Here is a 17,150-nt window from a genome sequence, read left to right as displayed (position 1 = left end):
CCCCAACACTAAAAGCTGAGGGGGTCACATAGGGTGGGCTCTTAAAATAACCAAAGAAATAAGGGGATTCAGGCTACCTGAGACACACCAACAGGCTCATGTGGACAGTAACGGAGGAGCAGGCTGTGGAATTCATGACAAAGCCGATCCAAGCCTCCTGTGTGGCGCTGAGGTTTAGTCTTTTAATGAGTCTGTCTCCTCTCCAAAGTCTCCCTGCAATCAAGGGACCACTGGTATAAACATTAATTTAGTTTTTCTCACTTCCTCTCCCTTATCTTAAGTCACTCAAAACAACTAATGCCTGAGGCCAAAACATCCTGAATACAGTGATTAATCTTGGAATGTGGTTCAACAAATGTTAATTGTAGCTAAAATTACCAATTTTACTTCACAGAAGCTGCTAAAATAGCTTGTGTTTTCTTTCTCCTTCTGCAGCACAAGATACATTTAAACGGAAGAGAGAACTAAAAGGCTTATCTGGCTGTCAGTTGAATCTTATCAATCCAAAGCTCTGAAGCTCTTAGCTAGCTCCTGGCCTGCTTCCGGTTGCTTGGTTGTTTTGATGGTAGTCTGAAGTTAGAGCTCCTCTCTCCTGTGTCAGTTTACATAACAGCAGTTTACAGGAGGTGGCGAAACACCTCCAGGCTAGGATTTATAAACTTTCTATAAATCATCAGAAACAGATAAATGGATCCCAGCTTACCCAGACCGCAATGAATGCGATGTCCAGTTAGCTGAGCAATATCTCGCCTGGCACGTTCCGAACACATTCAACCAAGGCCTTTTAGAAAAGCTCTTTGTTCCAACAAGGTGTTCAACAAGCCTTTTGTTCCTGCAGTGTCTGGCCTTGGACACAGAATACAAAATGGGGCATTTGTGCGCTGACTGCTGACAGCCCAAGGCTGCACACACATCTTCACTGCACCAATCCCCAGCCAGTTAGGTAAGGCCAAATGAATTCATGTAACATCTGTGAATACAACACATAATTGTAGAAAACAAACGATTTGATGTCGCCTAATGCAACTAACTTGCCATAGTCATGTCATATTGTAGATTCAAAGAGCTCTTCTGTCAGAGCAAGAAGGAAACATATAGCTTTCCGTATATTAATCCTTAACTCTATCAAGGGTTCGTAAACCTGTTCTGTCACAGTCTCCTCAGAACTCTTTTGAAACAGTCTGTGAACAGAGATGGAAAACGAGGGATTAGGGCATCCTCTGGAGAATAGCTTGAATAACGAGGGACCATTTTAAACACAGGGGAAGAAAGAGTGTATGTGGGGAACTGAATAAAATGCAGTGCAGAGGCAAGGATGGCATTGAAAAAATAATAAATCAGAGATCACTGAAATGGAATAGGAGAAAGAATCTCCAAACACAGTCAGTGTGAGGAAGATGCAGGTGACACAGAAAGACTGAGGCACTGAGCGGGAGCAGCAGGGTGTACAGCCAAGTCCTCTCTTCGATCAGTGGGCCTGGCTCTGTGCCAGTGAGGCGATGTCCATGAGGAGGCAAATCATTTTCTGCCTGAGAAAGAAACAGGAAAAAATGATAGTTGCGGCTGTGCCACAGCCAGCTTGGAATTGCTTTATTCCCAAAGATGGGAATCCCCGGTCGACCAAGAATAAATGGAACAGTTGGCGCCAAAAATTGAAAAAACTCTGGTTTGTTGCTACAGTAAATCAGGGTAAGCAACAGTAGATTTAAGCGCTGGCTCGTATCAACACAGAGGTACAAGCAACTTCTTTGTTCAATTTACTCTACCTATAAAGGGAACTATGTTAAACAGGTTTATCTTCTGTGCCTTTGGACATCAGATCAAAAAGAACAGACTCATGCCAACAGACCCTCATTTCCCAAAGGACTTTGCAAAGAAAGTGCCCTGTGTCTACTCCAAGGTTAACCCCTTAATGATGGAAGAGGCAATATTTTTGGCGCAGTAAAGATCCACACTGTGTGAAAAACCCATCTTGCAATAACACTGCCTTCCAGTGTTTTTGTGTTTAATGCTCTACCCATAAAGCATTGCATCTCCAGACACCCTACACCCATCAACCCATTCAAAGCTCTACCAATTCCCCCATATCCACAGTGAAAGACCACAAAATTCTCTCGCAAAATTAAGGGTTTAAGGAGGGCTTAAGTCAACTAAAGGAAGGACATTTAGGGTAAAAATCAGGGGCTATAAGTCTATTTACAGTTCACTTTATTGTTCTTCCTTGCATTCAGGATCACATCTTGCTAATATGGCCTTCAATAGCTTGAACATTAGGCCATGTGGAGGTGAACAAAGCACAGGGCTTTAGCTCTGCAGGACCCATTTGTCAGTCAATGAGATAAAGGGGCCAATTTAAGGCCCCTAGAGGAAAGAATTGAAAATACCTGCAATGAGAGTCAAAAGGTCCTCAAAGGAAAATCTCTAGAAATTGACCCTAACTTGTTTACAAGAGCTTCCAGAAAACTGCAGCCTTGGAAGCGAGTGGGGAAAATGCTCCGCAACTGTGTCAAAATTGGTTCAGGCAGCAAAAATAAAAGTCTTGGAAGAACATTCACTTTTCAGCTGATGGGTGACAGGTGATAATGAAGACATGTTTTTTCCCTGCTCTGCAGTCTGCAGCCTCCCCACCCCTGGCACTGCTGACAGAGATTAACAGCTGCTTTCATCTCTTCCACTGTATTTTCACTCTGCTCCTCAGACACTGCTGCAGGTATTCTGCTACTCTCCTCTCCAAGGCTGCAGAGAATCTGGAATAACTTCAAACTCTCAATACACATGTTGAACTTCGATTCACCCACCATCCCACCCACATCTTCCCTTGAAAACCTCAGGAAGGCTGTTCTGCTCAGGGCATGCACAGAAGAAGTCTTGGCACTCACATCAAGTAATCACCAACTGAGTGACGTTTCCTGTCTCAGAAATCAGTTCAGAACACAGTAGAGGCAGGTTATTGGATATACAAGAGACAAATGAGGACTATTATTAACACAGGATGCCTCCCCCAACAAATATAATGTCCTCTTAGACTTATACATAACACCCTATCAGAATGGAAAATAACTTCAGAGCATGATGAGTGTGGGAAAGAAAGCCAGCTTACTTCTGCTTCACTTTTCTGCTTCATTAATCACTTGCTGCCAGGGTAAGACACCTAGAGATTATTTATTTGCACCTCTCCACACACAGGCTATCACAACAAACAGGCCTGCAGGCTGCTGAGACATTTGGGGGTGATTAATCAGTGGGCCGTCCGGAGAGACAGAACACAAGGGGAGGGGAGTTCTAACACGTGTTTCTTAATCTTTCATCTATATTCAAGTCAATAGGCAACCCAACAAAAACTAGAGGGGGTCCAAGTCGGGTGAAATGAGCTGTACTGTCAGTGAGATGGCCATGATAGCAGATGTAAGAGTAGTGGATTAAGTGAAAATGATCATTTGGATCAGGCGAATCAATAAACACATCACAGATTTATATAGAAGGAATACTGATCTAACCACATGGGGAATGTGTCCCAGAGAAAAGCCACTAAGAGGTTAGTGACTACAACCGAATAATTCAAGCTAAGCAGTTTATCCTGTATCACACACTCATAAAGTCAACCACAGAAATACACACTGCAACAGTCACTGGGCCACATAGAGCGTATGGGGATAATGGGATTTTTTAAGCACACTGCAGCTGGCTCTCACGTGCTGGGCCATGAACCGATTACAGACTATAATCCGCTCCATTCAAGACGGTGTGCAATGCAGAAAGGAGCGACAGAGACACAGAAGAGATAAATCCTCCTTATTACTTTTAGTTTGATACAGCAGTTTTTCATTTGTCCTGCACAGACTGCTGGCTTGTTTCATAAGTAATTGGACAAGAAAAGGTCGAGGGCATAATATACTATATAAAAACTTAATCTTTTCCAACGCTCCACTAAGAATTACGTTGTGATGCAAATATCATGTGGAATATGTACTAGAAGCACTATTATGTTTCCTGTGTTTTAGCTAATTATGTATTTATTGCACCAATCTACAGTGAGGAGAAGGGTCAATTTTGTAAATTTGTAGGTGATAAACAGTGTCAACAATATACAGTATGTTTTATCAGTTTCATCAGTCATAGCCAAGCTACCTTTTGATATAGATTAAAAAAAGAAGACAGTGTGATCATGGTGAAATGGTTCCGCTAATGAGGCTGCAGCCGATGAGGTGAACACCAATCCAGCTGCCCTGACAATGGGCTTATCCTCACTGGTAATCTGAACTCCATCTGTAAAAAGATGGGCCCTTCCCATCAACTAACAGAAGCAGGGGGTTGCTGCTTCTGTGTGTGTTTCTGAAAAAATAAAGCACTAGTATTTGGGGAAATCAAACTACTAGCACTGATCAGGGAGCTATTAGTTATTTATGTTGAATAAAAATTGGCGTGGCGGAGCACCGAGGAGCAGGGATGCCTGAGAAGCCCCACCAGGAGCCATCTTTGTTTCTCGGGATTGTTAGACATAAAGGTAGCTCATGGGAGCAGAGGCCATGGGCTCTATTCTGCGTCTGCACACAATAGGTCATAAAATTCTTCATCGCATATTCCCTGCCACCAGCTATTGCCATTCACTATTTCTTACTCCATCATACTGCGTCTCAACCACAATGCAGAAGTGACTGAGGTTGTAATGAAAAAGATAATAGGGTCCATTTGCATGACTTTCACTGAGGGGCACTGAGGAGGTTTAGATGGCATCCCTTAGCCCCCACAGGCATGATGCATAATATCCATTCAACAGGCTAGGGTTTAGAGAATTTGCAGAGTCGAGCGTGATAACCAAACACTAATGTACTGATCATGGAGTCCTGTGGGTAACTATCAGAGTCATTATACAGTTGAATGGGGAATGTTCGACGTGGGCGGGCAAACAGAGCTGGAAACGGATTGATGCTGAGGGCATGACCTCTCTTGCCCACATGCAACTATTCTCACACAAACTGGCTTTTTTTGATCATCCAACATACAACCAACATAAAAAGGCACCACTATGTCAAGGGACATCTCCACATGCGCTCATTTCTCCATGTGTGAAAGGAATCTGTCAGGAGTGGACTGCCGTGCTTTCCCCTCTCCCCTCAGGGCTTAGTACACGTGGACCCAGGGTGAGTGCACAGGCTTGAGTCAGCGCTTCGGCTCTTTGTTTGTTCAGACCCCCCCTCCAATGCCCCCCTGCAGGCTATGTGAGTGGGCCAGACAGACTTCCTGACTCAGGGATTCATTTGGGGGAACAGGGGAAAGGGCACCGGGTTATCCCTCACACAGACTGTGACAAACCCTCTGCTTTTCTTTTCCCCATCACTGGAGCTGTTTGCCATTCATGATGACAGGCACAAGTGATTGTGCACTGCCTGTCACAACAGTGCCCATCACCCTGGTGCTGCAGGGGGCACAGCACTATAACACAATGTTATCATATCCCAGGGAAGAGACAGACACACAGAAAGAGGCAAGGGAATCTGCCACAGTGAGATCAGTATTTCAGCTGTGCTGCGACTTCTTCTAAAGACAGATTATGTGAAGAGTAACACACAGAATCCAAATCAGAATTTCTCATGCAATATTCAGTATATACTCCTGTGCACGCAATATATAAGAGTCGCTCAGGCTGTCTGAGCACTGCCTTTCCATGCCAATGATCAATACAGTAAAAATTAAATCTATATCTTTCAGTCAGAAAACAAAGATTTCTGTTACCTTAGAATCCTGGAGAATTATGAGTCAGAGAGAGGCAACCTATCGCTGTTTGAGGCTGACTGAGAAGGTACATGAGGGTAGTGGATGTATCTACCTTCTGTAGATCCCTGAGGCTGTAAGGCCAGGCTGGATCTCTATCAACACCTCAGCCTTGACGGCACCTGACAGGCCATGGATAGATTCACACCTGGGCTTATCTACAGGCTGCAGCCCCTTCATGGCCTCAACTGGTGCTGCCACTGAGTCTGCCACTGCACAGAGGCAGTCATTAGTCCCATCAGCCTGATTATGGCAGGAAAATACCAACTGGTGTTTTATCCAGCAGTAAACAAAGACAAATACCACAGAGCAGCTCAACCATCCCAGCTACCACCCACTCAATACTTCTGATGAGCCATTTGTTGCCCTGGGCACGTGTTGTTCAGATTCAACAGATTGATATGAATCAATTGTCATTTTTCAGGCGAGGGGGGGGGGGTAGCATTAACATGTCAGCTCCACCGGGGTTCTCTCCTCAAAATGAAGCCAGCACTTCTGCAGTATGTTTCCTGCCGTGCTATACATTTTCCTTAAACTCTCACTTTGATGGAGGAACCCATCTCACTGTGGCTTCAAAACAAAACCATTACCGTTCTCACCTCCAGGGAGCAGACAGTGTAACGCCAACTGCACAAAACTTCACATTCCACAGAGCGGAAAAGAGAGAGTGACACAGAAAGAAAGGTAAAGTGTGTGTCTGTGTGTGTGTGGGGGGGGGTGCGGGGATTATAGAACACAGTTTACCAGGCAGAATCAAAAACCTACACACAAATGTGCATTTACCACACGTTACTACACAAGCACACACAAGAAGAGTATCAAACATCCAAGTGAGCTCAATGTGGTCTGTGTACAGCATAACTTACTTGACTCCCATGGTAGTGAATCCGATATTCTTCTCCGCAGGCGCGGACCTCCTGCTGCCGATGCTGTCAGGATGGAGCATCAGCCCGAGCAGGCCCTCTGAATGACAACATTTACAAGCACATTCGTCCAGGCAGCTAGTGTCCTGCTCTGTGTCTTTATCCCCCTGCCATGTGGGCCAGATCTGGTGTGCTCAGTAGACCCCTCGGCTCCACAAAATCTGCCCTGCCTATTTGTCAGTGACAGAGATCCCTGCAGTCAATCACAGAAAAGCCAATCAAACACAGGACTGTCCTGCCTTGATCTGGAGCCTGTCTGTATGGAACCATCCTATCAAGAAAGTAATTAGAACTACAGTATTTCCCCCGGCAACAAATGCTGAGTGTTTTTGAAGTTTCCATAAGGAACTTGGCTAATCACACCATACACACAATTTGACAATGGACTTCTGGCAAGTCATCCAACATGTTATTCAGAACATGAACAAGCCCTTGTGATCTTGCAGTGCTTCCACTTTGTCACACACTGGACTCATTATTGAAGAGATGCTTGTCCCTCCCTCTGACTAAATTATAGTCCAGTGGAGTAGAGAAGGTTATTTCAACTTCCTGATTTCCGATCTTCACTTTTGAAAGAAAAATCAGTCACATTTTATTTCTAATGACTTGTTTCTATGGTTACTCAGAGCAGCCCGGGAGATAAAGGGCACAGTGAGTGTTGCTGACACAAAGGCAGGGTCTTTGCAAGAGAACCTAGGCTGAATGGCCCTGCTGCCACAATTACAGGAGGATTCCTTCTGCACAATCACAGTCATTACCGCACAAACACTCACCTGGGCAGCAGCTGCATGGACGACGGACGACCATAAAACTACTTCCTCCTGACACTCCTTCAGGGCTGCATTCCAGCAAACAGCTGTGCGCCCTGCCCCTGCAACAGCCTGTGCATCAGCCTGTGTGCCACCTCTGAAGGCTAAAACGTCCCTAAATATTCTACTGAAGAACTTTGTCTCCAAGGTTTTCTGTACTCTTTTATTCATTACCTACCTGTATCTTTAGAGTGAGCAAATCATTCCTCTCCTGGGTATGATTAGTGTAATGTTGCAAAGTGACAATTGGTCTAGCCCCCCTCCTAACAAACATAAATAAGGGACCAACAATAGGCCATGGAAAATGTCTCATGCTGCTATACAGAAATTAACACAATGGGCAAAGTAGACTGCAAACTGAGCCGTCGACTCCTCTCAGCAGTGTTCACTGAGAAATCCCAATGGCCCGGTGGGTAATAAACACACCGTCACAATCAGCAGGTGTTAATGGAACAGAAAGATGGGTAGAGGGATCTGTGAGGTGGCAGTTAGCCACACTGTCTAGCCCCTGCTGTGAGCTCCGCCTGGTTTCATTACACAATGCTCTGTCAATACACTAATCATATGCTCTGTCACAAGGCAATCAGTGCTTAACGTGCTAGTCAGCTGAACACATGGCTCTAAATTCATTACCCCCAACCCCAGTAATACACTGGTGTACACATAGACACATAATGATATGGACATATGCACACACACACGCACACCATCCAGTCAGAGTTTGACCCTTGACTCTTCCTGTCTCCTTGCTACTGTATAGTCCGTCTAATTACCAATGGGTCATTATTGACCACAGGGTCATCTTTGTTTCAGGCTACTTTTCTCAATTACCAGAGACGGGAAGCAGGATGAAAGAAAAAAATGCTTTAAAATATACATTCATTGTGTTTAAAGACATTTTCTATTTTCTAAAAAGAGAAGCATCACAAGATAATATTCATGGTTGCTGGACCTCTGTGGGAAAATTCTCCCACAATCAGCACCACAGACTCAAAGCGCTTGGAGTTTAATAACTACCACCTTCCAATTGATAACTTGCTCTCCCCAATTAATATGTGGCCACACGATTTATATTAACAATCTGTTACGTATAGTAAGTTTCAAGGATGTCAAAATACCGAAGTATTGAATTTAAGAGCCAAAACAAATTTCAATATATACTGAAAGGAATGCAATAACTTTATGCTAAGAATCTGAAGGAAAGAATTAGCAATTTGTTGATTTTACCACTAACTAACCAAAGCAACCTGTAAGTTCAGTTGTTTTAACTTGCTATTATTTGCCTATTTTAATTAAGTTATTTTAGTAATTAAGGAATTTAAATGCTCGATTAAGTAGTTTAGGGACACAAATAATCTGAGGGGACACATTACTGATTTGTGCACGGTAATTGTCAGAAATGTGACTCTAACCTGCTGGGCTCTGTGGTTATCCAATCGACATTTCTACTAAAACGATTTTTCAACTCAGTACACATCTTAAATGAAACAAATGAAATGCTTTTTTTAACCACTTGAATGGTTGACTTATTTTTCCAATGAAAAATCAAACAATGAATCGCTTTTGTTCATCACACTCTTCTTTTCTCTCAGCAGCAAACTAGCTAGAGCAGCAAGACTCAAGCGAATTGTGTTCTAATTAAAATTTCATCTCTGAGTGGAACAGTGTTAGTGAATGTCAGACAAGTGTCTAAGGAGCTTTCTCCACTCCAGTGGGGTAGAAACTGCTGTTTGGTTATTCTGCTCCTACATCCTGGGCTCTCAGGATTTCCACATGCATCCCAGTAATTGTATCTTTCGAGAACAAAAAGGAATACTAATCAGATGAGCGTTTTCAATCAAGTCTAAAACATGACGGACACTAATTTCATCGCTTTTTTTTTTTTTTTTTAATCTTGAGCACTACCAGAGCTTAAACAAAGCAAGAAAAATCTATTGATTGACTCAATTCTTTTTCATTTTTGGATAATTTCAATCAGCAGTGATATATATAAAAAAAAAAAAGAAACAAACACATCAACAATATGAGGATGATGATGATGACAATGATATTCCTGTTGCAGGCAACTGCTGCAGAGGGTAAGGAAGTGGATGTGCTTCAAATCAAGCCCAGTGCATCTGCACCACCCTTTTCTGTGTCTGCGAAATGTGATGCTGTGTGAAGCTGGCCCATCATCATTGTGTTTCTCTGGGCCAAGTAAAACACCACATTCTTGGCAACAAATTATCTTTGGGATGAAATGAAAGGTGGAACCCTTTACTTTATTTCCAATTACACCCCCCCCCCCGCGCCCCACCAGGACCTGCTACAAGGGAAAAAACAAGTCCACCTCCCTCTTTTTCCCTGTGCTTAGCCCACACTGGCAGGCTAGACATAGCTCTTTACGATACTCTTTTTGAGCTCAGATCCAAAGAAAACATAAGAACTAATAAATCAGTGTCAGGAATTAGGCCTGTCTAGCAGAGGGCCACACCTCGGTGTTGTTCAGACCCACTGCTCTTGTGACGGGAAGCGAGATGCACAGGAAGTTGCACATTTAGTGGAATGTCCCCTTAGCCAAAGGAGAGGTCTCATGGTCCCACTCATATACTCTGACCCCGTGAAAGCTGGCAAGACAAACTCCATTTGGGGATGCTTGAAGAAAACCTAAGCTCCACTCCGATCCCCCATGGGCTTCCTGTCACACTCCACAACTCCCTTGACCTCCCGTGGTGCAGAGCTTCAATGGCCCCATGCATCATTCTTAGCCAGCTTCACTTTTGCCAACATTCATTATGGCATAGCACTCCTCAGAGAGTAGAGACAGGGAATGTATGCACTGACCAGCCTGCCAGGGAATCTATCAATGACAATATAGCACATAGCAGCAGCCATCCAACCGCCTGGAGAGGTTGAAGTATTCTCTGAGGAAACAACTACACCAGAGCCAAGCAGTGCTGAAAAAGCCTCCCTCAGCCTGAAATACACCGGGGCCAAATGGTTTCACTGCATTAAAAAATAAGAGCTCTGCACTTCAGTTGCAGGGGGATCTAATATGCAGCTGTCTGAGGCTGAAAAAAATCAGAGGATTCGTTTTAAGTTGAAGAAGCAAAACAAAGAAAAAAAATAACTAAACATGGAATTCCTCAGGACAATACTCAGCTTTAACCTAAGCCCCTTCGTGAGACACTCCCACTTCATATCACATTATTTAATTATATTATCCATTCATGGGCACTGGTGCCTGTAACTACAGGTTCATTTATTCCCATGATGGTGCATATCCCAAGGCATGCTATAATTCAACCATGGCAAGAACAACATCTTCATGGAATATGTGCCCCAAATGGATGTTAACACCGTGAACCATGACCTTCGGCAGACATTTGAAGGCGAGTCTGTGCATATCTCCTCTCCAGCTCGCCTCATGTACTGTACACCTACACCCACTGAAGCTTGAATGCATGCAGGTGTGTACGCACACAGGCGCACACAAACACTAAACACTTCATTTAACACCACAACAGCTCAAGCTAATCTCTCTGCGATTTGACAGACTCAGCCATGGTGTGATTTGACAGGACGGGGGAGATGCTTACCTGATGAAGAAGGAGGCTGCTGCAGATGAGGAAGGAGAGGGGGACGTGGAGGTATTGGTGACGGATGCTGGGAGTCCCGGTTGGCTGCAACTCCTCAGTCGGCAGGGCGTCAGGGTGCTGCTGCTGCTGCTGGTGGTGGTCATGCTGGTAACTGGGGCCTCTGAGGCTGTGACATCCCTATCTGCATCCCCCATCAAACCCTGGGCCTGTTGACAATCAGATACAGGGATAAGTCCACAACCAACACTTACAGGTTTTATCGCTCTTGCCCACCTTCCTTCCACTCCATTTACTTCCCCTCTGCCACAGATGGACGGGCAGCTGCTGCAGCCAGCTCCGGTTAGCGAGAGTCAGCAGTATCCACAGCTGAGAGCTCCCCACTGAACAGCGAGGATGCTGCACCATTCATTGATTCTGGCAACGCTCTCGAGGTTGCTCTGGTTATAGCGTTCTGTAATTAAGCGATAACCCACATTTAATTAGTAATTAAATCACTAACGATTTACTTCACTCTGGTTTCGATTATATCTATACCACCATAGCTAATTTAGCACTATACTCATCAGGAACGAGGAACATGTCATCCCGCAGGTTGAGTCAGACTGTATAAGAGTGAGTTTCAAAGCGTGTAAACAATCAACAATCATGTGAGAGGTGAGATTTGTACCATATCTTAAATGTTTATGAGGTATATGAATTGTGCTTAATAGGTTTAGAGCTAGATAAAGACATACACGTATTAACCATGGCTGTTGTTTTAACAGTATAAAAGTTGAATACAGGAAAAGAAAAGTATGTAATAAGGTCTATTGTTTACTGGATCTACTGCAACAAACTTGCAATGGCACTATATTTGTTCCATGATAATGTCATCTTGATACAAGGTGAGAGTGGTTGGCTAGTCCACACAAAATAGAAGCCACTAAACCTTCTATTCCTCTGTTTCTGTTTAAGGTTGAAACAAATAGTGGTGTAGCTTGCTGGACAGGGAGCATCAAGGTTCAGCTGGGGCTCTGGGGCCTGCAGTGGGTTACTGATTGCTTATAGTCCTACACAAGAAGTGCAGAGAACTAATTGTACAAGCCAAAAGCCAACTCTGAGACTACACTTCAGCTGGAGTCACCATACTGACAAAAGGTTAATCCCCACTGGAGCCGCTAGTTTATCCTGCAGGACAATGATCAATAGCACCTGACAAGAACCAGTTCTGTGGGTTTTCAACATCAGAAATTAAATTAAAAAAGGCCAGAATTTCCCTAAAACATTTATAACACTGACACATGAACATTGTGCACTCATAAACGACCTTGAATTGAGCACATATAGAGCTGCAGCCTCAGTGCCACTTGACTTATGTATTATATGTATTATAAATACAGTTAAGGCCCTCTGCATATTTACCACCTCAGTGTTTGCCCTAGATTCATGTTTGGCAACTAAAATAACATCCTTTACAACCTTTTTTATAAAGTGTGTGGCCTTCCACTATCTGCCATTTGTCAACACGGGCTGACAGCTGTACTATTTATATGCCAAGCCTGACATGTGAACGCTATACATCGGGATGTGAGGTCATACTTACATTCTGACATTCATGAGAGGCTTGGATATTGCTCTGCAGAGTGCCACCACTGTTAGTTTTACATGCAGTACAATGTGTTGCTATATTAAAGCTTGGGTGCATTATCTTCTCGCAGAAAAGCTTCACTGACCAGTTGTCAAAAAGCGGACCAGTGGTGCAAGTGCACATCATGAATTCCCATTTCTTCCTTTCGAGCTTGTTATCAGAGTTTAGAATCAACATTCTTTCTTTGGAGGTCTGGTTTTGCTCTTTTGGGACTTCATCATGGAGGCTAAGTCAGATACCATGCTGCAGTGTGTGAAGTTATGACTTGAGAAGAACACCGTGGAAAAACTGGCTGCAAACTGAAATGAGCCAAATACAGATCCTTCTGTAGCCGCCAGAGCGGAAAGCCTCACACCATGCTGGTGTGGGTGACAGGTTAGGAACTTGGCGCATACCAGGGAAGTATACCCATTACAGTCTGGCATGAAAGACTAGAGCACTTCACATGCAACCGTACAGGAAGCTGATGTGTATAACTCATCAGATCTGTCACTGATTGAGCCGGTGTAGTGTCAGTTTTAAAATCAAGTGAATTTTCAGGCGCATACAGTGGACAGCTGGTCACAGGTTGGGCTGGGCTGTGCGCTCAAAATGGGTAAACCACAGACGCAAGCACACATACAGGTGCACTCACCCATGTACACACACACTTGAGCTCATCACAGTGACTATCAAAGAGTATTCCCCTTGGTATTAAGACTGGGGACTTAAGCCCCTCAGCCAAGCTGCTCAGTGTAGCCTTGGACCTGGACTGGCCCTGGCTCTGGCTGAGCAGTGCAATCTATCCCCCCGTCAGGTAATTAGGCTGTGTCAGTGGAGCCATGTGTGCTCGGCCGTTTGCACTGAGAGTCCGTAATGAGCTGCCCTTCCACCCTTTAACCCCCAGCCCTCCCTGATCCCTTTGCCTTGGTTTGTCACTGGAAAGAAAAGACAGAAAAGGGAAGGGGAAAGAGACAAAGCGAGAGAGATCTGAACATAATGGAAAGAACGCAGAAGAGAGTGGAAAGAGAGAAACGAGATCAGGATAGTCCTACCTGCGAAGTCTGAAGTGAGCAGAGTAAGCTAGAATCCTATCAGCTTACCATCTTCCCCCCAGACTACCAGGACCAACCTGTGACCTTTGATCCCAGCAGTCAACAGACGATTACTGCTGAGGTGAAATAGGCCCTGTGTTAATCTGCCTGTCAGGCTTGGCTGGTCTCTGTAACCAACAGAAACCAACTGAGGTGAGGACAGACTTCTAACAATACAGGAGTCCTACCATGTGAGAAAAGGACTAACATAATAGGCCTTAATATTTAGCTCTCTTGACAGAAAACGTACACTGTCTTTAAGCAAGTACTAAAACATAATAACACAATTTTTTTTATTTGTTTCCCAATTTGGCATGAGTGGGCATTATCCCTGCGTTTCCTTCCTGTATCGTGTTCTTCTCTTGTCGTTGTCGCTTTCTGTGGCACATTGCCAGGCAAGCCCAGCTGCACCAGAGCAGCAGCAGCCAAGATCATCTGCTGGGCTTCACATTGGTGGCCCAGGAGCCAGCCAGTAACGGAAACCCTCATAGGTTAAGAGCACTTGGTCTTTGTAAATTAGCGCTTGTGTCGTTGCAGATTTTGTGGAGCAAGGGGGAACTGCAAATTTAGGTCAATCAATTTCATATTTTGAATAGTAGCATATAATATTTGTAATGGATTACTTTAACTGCTTGAAGGTCTTTGTTCAAGCTGACAATAACACCAGTATTTACTTAAGCAATGGTGAAGGTGGACCTTATCATATTTGGGGTTTTAGATCAGGTTCTAGACTTGCAACAGACCCTCTCAGAAAAGTGCCTTTGTGGGCTGTTTGCTAAATTCAAGATAGCTACACTCATATGAAACAGTGTCAGCCAATTACAAGGAGGGAGTCAGATAGTTTCAATTCCAATGACCACAAACATCATTCCAGATGTTAACCACAACCTTTTCCCAAATGGGAAACTCAAGGTGCCCTATAATGGGCTGTGTGTGGGAGCGCCCCAGGCTCCCTCGTTGACACACTGAAGAATTTCTATTTTACACACACACAGTCCAGAGCTTCTTTGTCTGAACATCCCTGCATGCTTTCCCTACAAAGAAACCAAGAGGGAATCATGAATTAAACTTGTGCCTTTCGGCGCAATCCTCGAGAGCTGGTGTGGGTTTTTATCATTCTGAAGGATCTGGTTTTAATGGAAGAAACAAGCTTGAGAAAATAACACCCATTTCTGCTGTGTTTGTAACTTCGTGTCCTGAAGGGACATTTCTCTCTGTCCAAGAGGGGCCCAAGCCTCAGCTATGTGGCATTGAGAAACTCATCCAAGCTCCAAGGGCCACTAATTGCTTTTAGACACATAGATGGAGAACACAAGTCAGCCGCTCCCTTCTGTGCCGGGCTGTTTGATTTGCCCTAGATTGCGTACTTGCAGTTAAAAGCTTTTGATGGCCTCCCATAAACCATCTCTACAGGCACTTGTTGACATTAAAGGGAGGACTGAAAATCTGTTCTCAGTTTTCAAGCAGAAAGCAAGGACTAACAGTGCCAAGGCCCATAACAGACTACAGTTATCAACACAATAACAACAGAAATGGCAAAATTTACAGCTTATGAATCCGATGGGAAATATTAAGGTGCATGGACTACAGGATGTAAGCACATGCTGTTTGGTCTGAACACTGAGTCTGCTGGGTGTAGAATGTCACAGAGGTTTGTAAATCGGGTCTGAGACCAGATGTTCCGGTCAGTGTAGGAAGAGACACATCAGTAAAAACGACACATTAATATAAGTAGCCGGAAATACAATCTGAGATACTAGAAATCACTGTCAAAACCTAGACCTTTTACTGTAACACTTACATCACGACAAAAACTGCAGAAATGTGTAACTAAATGTTTAAAAGTTAAAAACAAGGTACAGCATGACTAAACATTAGCTAACATGACATCAGGGCAAAACTCAGGGGCTTTCCAAGTCTCTTGGACATCAAACAAAGCAAAGACTAATGCTTATCCAACATGAGAGAAGAGTTATGGTGACGCTATGGGGTGGTCATTTGAAATGCCCTTGAGGAGGAGGTCAGCAGATTAGTGTTGCAATGACCTCTGACCTCAGATCACTCAGGCTCCTTGACTACTGAGGAATGAGAGGTCAGCAGTCCTGCAGAGCTCTGACTCACACATTCTCTGCAGAACTTCATCTTTTCTAAAGATCTGAAATGTAACATTTGTATTGACAAGACTTGACCTGAAGAGCACTGCAGCATTGCAAGTAGAAAAAAGCTCTTATGCAAGTATTTTAAGTGAATTTATGTCGATTCAAGTTAAAAGGGCAGTTAAGTAGCCGCAATTTTACTTTACCACATAATGTTTGCTATTTGGTCCTCTAGGAATTTAAGCCCATTCTACTGTGCACTATTTTAAAGTTACTCTAAAGGGAAATCACCTCTAAATGCATGAAATGTAATACAAAGGTGAAAATGGGCACATTAAAGGTATACCGGTTTAGGCTGAGAGAGGAAGTTGTTGACCCTAGAGATGCTCCACATCCCCTCGAGGTACTGCTCTGCCTGGATGGTGACGGAGTTCAGGGATCCAGGGAGCTGCCCTCCTGCCACCGTTACGTGGACACTGGTCTTAGGCCCTGAAGAGACCGAAGGGCTTTGCGACCAGCCCGGCACCCTGTGCCGCTCCCCCAAGGGCAGGACACTGTGGGTGATGGTTTGGCCTTTGGAGAGTTGTTTTGCATGGACGCTTGAGGACGACACAGTGAACCTAGAAGGCTGTGGTAAAAAGGATGTAGGGGTCAGGGCTGCCATGTCTGAGCTGAAGGTGTGAACGGGAGCATGGAGCGTCTGCAAGGCCTCCTGCCTCAGTTGGTGCAGAGGCGTAGAGCACACTTGGCAACAGTTGACAGCAGCTTCATGGCTCCCAGGTGTTTGGAGCTGCTCAAACAAAAAAGTTGCATATCCAGGGTCCTGTAGAGAAAACACACACAAAAGAGCGGCTTTAACTCCAAGCACAATATGCCCACACACACTTAACACATGTAATATGTTCATCTCACGCATATCTCACTATCTGTTCTTTGAAAGGGTTTCCTGTGTGTTGTTCACATTTTCCATGTGCGTCAGTAGTCTGCTACCAGTGTGGTCTCTGACTGCCCTCTGGGACCCTAACTCCTTGGCTTAACCACTTCCTATTTTCGGGATGGGTGTTTGTTTAGACTGAGATGCTTCGCCTGCATGCAACTTAAGACTGCTGATCAGGTTTACCAGGCATGTACTCATTTAACAGTGTCTGCTGGGGACCGGACGAGCCAAACGTGAGAAGATAACTCTGAAGTGAGTCTCGGAAGGATTAGTGAAAGATCCCACAGAGGCATTCTTCACAAAAATACCAAGTGAAATTTGTCTTTTATTTATTC

General features: G+C 44.2%; 1 protein-coding gene across 2 annotated transcripts in view; it reads right to left on the bottom strand.

Moving 5' to 3' along the window:
* The window catches only part of kif26ab (kinesin family member 26Ab), a 39,401-nt gene extending 22,785 nt beyond the window's left edge, over positions 1–16,616 (bottom strand). For both annotated transcript variants that reach the window (XM_040137545.1, XM_040137546.1), the window contains exons 1-2: positions 16,225–16,616; positions 11,083–11,288 (exon numbers count right to left, since the gene is read on the bottom strand). In XM_040137545.1, coding sequence (XP_039993479.1) covers positions 11,083–11,288; positions 16,225–16,542 — 524 coding nt within the window. In that variant the 5' untranslated portion in view covers positions 16,543–16,616. The remainder of the gene's footprint in view (positions 1–11,082; positions 11,289–16,224) is intronic.
* Positions 16,617–17,150: the final 534 nt, after the last annotated feature.

The sequence above is a fragment of the Xiphias gladius genome, chromosome 10 (assembly GCF_016859285.1).
Source record: "Xiphias gladius isolate SHS-SW01 ecotype Sanya breed wild chromosome 10, ASM1685928v1, whole genome shotgun sequence".
NCBI lineage: Eukaryota > Metazoa > Chordata > Actinopteri > Istiophoriformes > Xiphiidae > Xiphias > Xiphias gladius.
This window is presented reverse-complemented; position numbering and strand designations above follow the sequence as displayed.